The sequence below is a fragment of the Pavona decussata genome, unplaced genomic scaffold, assembly GCF_977016875.1.
Source record: "Pavona decussata unplaced genomic scaffold, jaPavDecu1.1 SCAFFOLD_114, whole genome shotgun sequence".
Lineage (NCBI taxonomy): Eukaryota > Metazoa > Cnidaria > Anthozoa > Scleractinia > Agariciidae > Pavona > Pavona decussata.
Genome location: NW_028145528.1, coordinates 1,254,872 through 1,262,009, shown reverse-complemented (window position 1 = coordinate 1,262,009; position 7,138 = coordinate 1,254,872). Strand labels below are relative to the sequence as shown.

Here is a 7,138-nt window from a genome sequence, read left to right as displayed (position 1 = left end):
CTCAGGCTTCGCGCTTCAAAAACGGATATTTAACTTTAATTTTAACGTGTTATCTCATCCCTTACAGCTGTCCCTAGTCGGTGCTGATGAATAAAAGATTGTTTTGCGTTGGTTGTGTTGATGATGGTCTTCCTCTTTCTTCAGCTTACTGGATTAGTTTCAAGACCAGGATGATAAGCCTGACATAGGAAGATGCGTTTAACGTGACGATGAATATTTTGGTTTTTGGCTTCTGCTTCATGGCTCTATATCTCTGTATTTACTTCATTTACAAATGCATTCAACGTCTGAGGTATGGAAAAATCCGCTAGGTTGATTTCTACAAAAAAATTATTTGGATACGAAAATCTTGAGCTTATTCGTATCGACATGACCAAGCCCCTTTACCACTAAGGCAGAATACAAAATTCACGATCGACTTTCTTGTGTTCGTTTATTAACTTAGTTTTCTTTCTTTTTTACTCTTTGCATGTTTTGCAGATTGCACCGACGTGAATTAGACGAAAAACGGCATCGTGAGCTTGAACTTGAGCTCGCTAAACAGAAAGCGCTATGGCGACCGAAACAACTTAAAAAGAAACGGGCAAATTATTGCGGCAAGCTGCAAAACTGGAACTGAAAAACTTGTCTCCAACTTCGGCAGTGGAACATTTTTGTATTGCAATCTTGATTTTGTTGTGAAAAATTTTTTCTAAAGTACACTTGTACGTTAAAAATAAAATTCATGTTCGTTATATTGATGGCTTTCTTTGCATACTCTACAAAAAGAAGTCTGTTTTCATCGGCTCCTAACTCTTGATACAGTTCAAGTTCTGTTGGGTTTTTGTACTTCGTGGTCAGTGAAAAAAATCAGAAGTGAGATTTCTCCTGGGTCGGTCTACTTTCCTTCTTTGGTAACTGAGGCCGAGAAGCTCTGCTTGCTGTGGTTTATTTCAAAAGGCTGCAAGGGAATTTTCATAGTCACTTCATAGACACTTCCCATCGTGTCTGGAATAGTCTCCCTCGCAGCCGTTTTTAGTGTTGTCACGCAACGCTCCTCCCCACTTGATGTCTGAAAAAGTTAATCTCAAAATTAACTTATTCCCAGACCCCTCTCGACTCGTCTCTTGGCAGTCGCGCATGACAACAGAGCACATTTTCGCGTTTACACCCAGGTAGCGAAGCAATCGGGCAGAACGTTCTCAGAAAAACAATTCTAATTCTGAATGCTTTTAAATTAAAAACATGAAACAGACAGGAAGAATGTTCATTCTAAGTGAATCCTGCTAGGAACCCATGTCCTGCCCATTTTACAATAATTTTTCACATCTAGGATTTTACTCCAAACTATAGGAAACCACACATCCTTTAAACGTTTTTATAATAAAAAAGAGTTAATCTATAAAATTTAAAAACAGCAATACTAATTACAAACAGGTTATAAAACAATATAATCCATATCAGGTTACAATACATGTTTAAAAGTTGGTAGGGGTAAAACGTTTTTGGACCACGCCCACAAACAGAACTCTGGTTTCTTTTAGGGGCTCTTTTTAAAATTTCCAACGATAGGAAACTATAGATCCTTTAAGCGTTTTTATGACAAAAAAAGATGAAGAAAAGTTTTTTCATGTCCCAAAAGTAAATCACCTGTGATTTCATTGTCATCATCCATTGCATGCACCATCTGCTGGGCACTATACTAAGTATCACTTCAGGAAAGATAACCTAGGATAAACTGCGATGGAAAAAAAAAGGTTTTTCGCATCTGTCACGTGGGTTGCTTGCTGATCCAGTGAAGGAAGGAGGGAAGGAATCCCATATAAAAGTGACGGGCTGATCGTCATACCTTTTAGGGGTTTAAAATCGTGGTTTTGAATCCCTTAGGGTGTATAAGACCGTATAAATCTAAAAGGACTTCCGTCACAGGTATGGCGATACCTTTTAGGGTATGAACCGCAGAGATTTATGACAATACTTTCAAAAATCTTTACGATTGGAAGGCATATATTTTCGAAGGAATAGTCTTTATCGCTACTAAAAATTGTCAAAGTGTCAGTTAGTGTATTGTTTTAGAGTTGGTACCTGTTAGGGCTTAGGGGCTCTTTTTAAAATTTCCGACGATCACCCCGGTCACTTGTCAGAGAGACTTCCCCCTCCCCCCTCGGGCGTTTTGTTAAAAGTACAACGTACGAACCCACTGTAAACGTAAAGTTTGACAGCTGAGATGAATAAAATGCAAACCGTCAGGCCTTATGTTCCTTACAACAATGGACCCAATGAACGCAATAACGACTCACGTGCGTTCATACAAGGAGGAAAATATTTACATTCTCTATCATAGCCACTTACAGTAAAGTCGAAAGCCGCAAATGCCGCAAATATTAGGAGCTCCCTTCTTTTGCTATGGTAACGAGCTGTGCGTTGTGCACTGTATTCCTGTTGTTTACATGCAAATTTTGAAAATGTCCTTTTAAAACACCTGCGAATAGTTTAACTTGTCACTTCTTTAGAATTGAACAAAAACAATTTCCCACGCAATTTCAGGAAAATCTCCGTCTTTAATTCCTGTTGGATCAGTTTTATGATAACGGCATAATCAGGCCAGCTTTAATCTCCTTGAAAATAGGATTTGTAAGAAAAACACTGATTTCAATTTTTTGTCCGTTCAATTTAACCCGGAATTTAAATACATTCTGTATTTGTATGACTTGTATTACTATCAGGTCTATCAGAGGACTCCCGATTAAATTGTAAACATGTCCTTAGTATAGTATATATGCGGCCAATGTTGCCATATGATTTTTAAGAGACAGAAAATACGAACTAGTTGGACATTGAATTACTGTTTATAAATCGGTTAGTATATTCCGTCATTCTGTGATTGCTGGTTATGCGGTATTCCCGCTGGAAAGTACGGGGGGCCTGTTTACTGTTTATTTTCCGTGATAAAATTCATGGTGATTTACATAACGATGTTACCCCGCTGTCCTGTCGAGATTACAATTGCGGGACGGAGGCAGCGGGAAGTATCCGGGACGCATGAATCGTTCGAGCAGTCAATCGTTCTTACGTATGGGAAAAAATTCAAGGAGCCTTACGTATTCTAAGCGATTTCCTCTTGTTAAATGATGGCGTTTATATTTCCCAAGGAAGGTTGTTCTTGTATGGATATTGGACAGGTGAGATTATGACTATAACTTGTCTTCAACGAGCTTCTGTACGCTTAATTAAAATATCCGGAAATCTCACTTAATGAGTTTTAGATCACTCTGAGGTGGAGTATTAGAGGGAGAAGTACATGATAAGTTGACGATAAGTAAAATTGTTTTGACTATGCTTATTATGTTTTGACGATTGCTTATTATAACCTTCATTTGAGATGCAACAGGGGTGTGAAAATGCAACGTGGAGTCCGGTTTGTCTACTTGCGACAATCTTTGGTCTATTTGCATACAGTTTATTTAAGTTAGTTCGCTGGATGTTCATTTATGTTTTGAAAGATGAGCGATATAAAACTTAAGCTTACCGCTTTTATAATATTGTAATTTATACTGTTGTAAGCAAGCAAGTAAGTTAATTAAACATGTAGGGTGAACCACTAGTATTTAAAAAAAAAAAAAAAAATACTTGTTTCAGGTGGTGGCTAGAATAAAATTTGGTTATCGTTTAACCAAATCAATGAAAATTCTGACTCCCCAGACTTTGGACGTATAAGTAGTATTTTAACAGAACAAACCCCCCAACACCCGGGCAACAAGTTCTCTTATACAAGTATTTTTGGACAAGACATTTCCACCTCATTTCAGAAATTTGAACCAGTTAGAAACATTTAATTTTCTTTATTTAGCTAAATTTCTGACATATTGACGTGACTTACAATTCTACCATTACAATAAAATCCCACACACAAATTTTTATATTTGCTCTTCGGCCGCTGGTTGAATATATATTTTTAATAATTAATTTTATTTGGCATTCACTGCCAAAATGTATTTAATTAGCATACCAGAATTTGCAGCCAGTGTTTTAGATATAAGATGAGAGTAGGTTAGGTTCCCACAGATCACATGATCCCTGGGAATCTGAATATCATATAAATTAACTCTACCTCTTAAATACAGATATATTAGATACAGATACGGATTATGAGCTCAGGATTTCTATCACATGATAGTTGATGAGGGCGAAGCCGGAATCAACTATCACGCATAGAAATTGAGAGCGAATAATCTAATTGTTTTTGTATAAATCTACTAGTCATTCAAAACTAAACAACAAGACAGGTTCATGATGTAAATAAGTCACATTGCATTTGTTTCTGTGTGTGCGCCTTTGCATTTCATTGAAGATTTTATATTGAAACCGTCATTAGCTTGAAACTGGAACAAAGAGCCCAGCTTTTTTATGGAAAAATAACAATCAAAGATATACCAAGTTTTTTTTTAAAAATGTATCAGTGAAAAGCAACTTTGAATGTTTTTAAAATTGTGCAGTTCCAGAAAATATCCATGCCCACCCCAAGGAAGGTCATCGGAAATTCCTAGGGGAAGGGGGGGGGGGGGTCTTAAAAGCCAAAATCTAGAAGCAAAGCATGGAGCTAAACTGGAATGTCCTGGGGGGAGGGGTTGTGCAAAACAAAAAACCTTCCGTGGGGGGAGTATGAATATTTTCTGGAACTGCACATCATAAAATTGCTGTCTTTTAAAAGTGTAAATGAAGAAAGAAATCATTTAACTCTTGTTTTGACTCCTTTTCTTACCATGAAAAATCTTTACTCCATATTTCGTTGGAATTTTTGACTTCTCTGGAATCTGGCCTCAACTGGAAATAATCTAAAATCCTCTTCACAGACGCTTTAAAAACTCTAATGAGCGGCCGCCATTTTGTTGACAACCGCCCACTGTTAGGCTACTCACTATCTACAACAGAATAGATAGTGGGTAGCGTAGCCAATAAGAGAGCAGCATTCATGATAGAGTGCAAGTGCATAATATATTGAAAGCACTGTAAGCTGTGTCAAGTTGGTGTCATTATTTAGGAGGTTTGACTCTATCATGAAACCTTGTGGTCTTAGATAAATCTTAAGACAGACTGTTTTCAGTTTGCCAATCTCACTGGAAAGTTTTAGCTCAGCTGTGTAATGTTCACAAGTATAACATGTTCTTGTGAGTACTTGAACAATATTGTACCAAAGTTTGAGTTATTCACCTGGTTATATACATGTCTTTGTGCCTCTGAAACTGCCATAGACCCCCCGGGGGGGGGGGGGTACTCCCAAAAAAATTGGATAGGGGTGTGCGGCCCGCTTCCCAAAACTCTTACCCTATTTATGACCAAAATCTGCGATTTTCCCTCCCTTTTTATGACCTGACCAAAAATTTGATACCCTATTTATGACCAAGTAGTGTCTGGTCAACTTCAGTTCAAAAACCCCTGGAGTCCAGCCCGTGACCGGAGTGCATGACAAGCCGTTGCAGAACGTACACAGTTGGCGTATACATCATGATGAAGAAGTAGCTTCTTCAAAAAAAAAAAAAAAAAAAAAACGAATTCAAGACTAGAGTGAAAAAATCGATACCCTAGTTATTACCAAAATGGCGGCGAAATGGCTAAAACCGATACTCTATTTATGACCAAGGTGGCTGAAAAACCATACCCTTTGGCGCCGCACATACCTATATAGCCCATATAAGGGAGTACCCCCCGGGCATAGACCGATGACTAAAAGTTGACTCCTCTGTGGTGTGACCTCTCATAAGCGACCACCTAGGCTTAGGCAGCGTTTACACGAACGCTGTTACATTTCGATGCGGTTACACCTTCTTTTTACATGAGGCTGGTCGAGACTGTTACCAAAACCAGGTCGATTTGAAAACGCTGACAAAAGTGGAGTGTTTTCAAAACGAGACGGTTTCATCTGTCTTGTAAACGGCAAAACTGCATTGATTTGAATACGGTTACTATTTTGGCATGAAATTTCACTTGGGCGCAAATATTCAAGATGGTATATTTTTTCTGGACCGATTCTCAATCAACACTCTTTGGCCGTTTTACTGACTTTGTACTCATTAGTTACTTTCAACAGGAGTTCTACTTCGTCGTCAGTCCATGTGAATTGTGCACTATTTTTCGCCATGTTGACAAAAACAAAATGGCGGCACAGTAGTCAAACCCAGATCCCCTTCCTCAATAATGAGAGCCTGAGAACGAGATCAGCATAACGTAAGCTCTTGAAAATGGTGAGATTGGCACCGTGTAAACGCTTTGAAACCGTAATGTTTGCTATGCGGTTTCAAGGGCAAGAAACCGTGACAATTTGAAACCGTGTTTGTGTAAATGCTGCCTTTGTTTAAGGTGGTTGCTTACAGGAGGTTCAGTTGTACTTATCTATTCAGAAAGTACAGCATTCCTAAACTAATTACATCCCAATTTATGCAGTTTGTGGCACTGGGTGAGCTAAACTTGTTGTTCCACAAATAGTTTAAGGGATGGAGCAGGTGAAAGTTACATCAAATTATACAGTTCAGTTCAGTTTGATTAATTTGCAAGAAACAGCTCGATGAATTTTAGTATAATATACTAATATACTTATATACTAATAATATATTTTCAGAATTTTGAACCATTGTGAATTTTAAATTCCTCACTGATTTCACATCACTGACACACTGACAAAACTTCATGTAAGCATTATGGCATGTCCAGGAAACGAAACCAGGGATTCTTCTACCACACAAACAGAAAATAATGCTTCAGCTAAAGAAGAGGTGACGCTCAAGAAATCTGCCAGTAACACACTAGCAGTGATGTATCAGAAGAATGGTGGAGGTACTTGTAAAGTTCTACAGATCTTTGATGAATATGATGATATGCTTTCACAGACAGACCATTAGGGCTAAGGATTTTCCGCAGCAATATAAATTATGTGTACATGAATTTGATCCCTGGCTACTCTGATAGAAAGTAAAGCGCTGGAGGAGATGGCTAGGAAAAGACTAGCTGGGTACTACAGTCATAAAAAGGCCATTTGAAATTTGAATGGCTGTGACCTCGTTAAAAAAAATCATGTTGTGAAAGATGTTGTAAACTCAAAATATCTGCTCATCACAAGGCCTACTTTACCGATCATGCTTTCAATAACATGGTTGTATCACAT

At 38.0% G+C, this 7,138-nt stretch overlaps 1 protein-coding gene across 1 annotated transcript in view; it reads left to right on the top strand.

Moving 5' to 3' along the window:
* Positions 1–3,008: 3,008 nt before the first annotated feature.
* Positions 3,009–7,138, top strand: part of LOC146470069 (phospholipase D1-like) — a 30,031-nt gene continuing 25,901 nt past the window's right edge. Inside the window, exons 1-2 of the mRNA XM_085122175.1 lie at positions 3,009–3,161; positions 6,596–6,810. Of these exons, the coding sequence (XP_084978301.1) occupies positions 6,675–6,810 (136 nt within the window). The 5' untranslated portion in view covers positions 3,009–3,161; positions 6,596–6,674. The remainder of the gene's footprint in view (positions 3,162–6,595; positions 6,811–7,138) is intronic.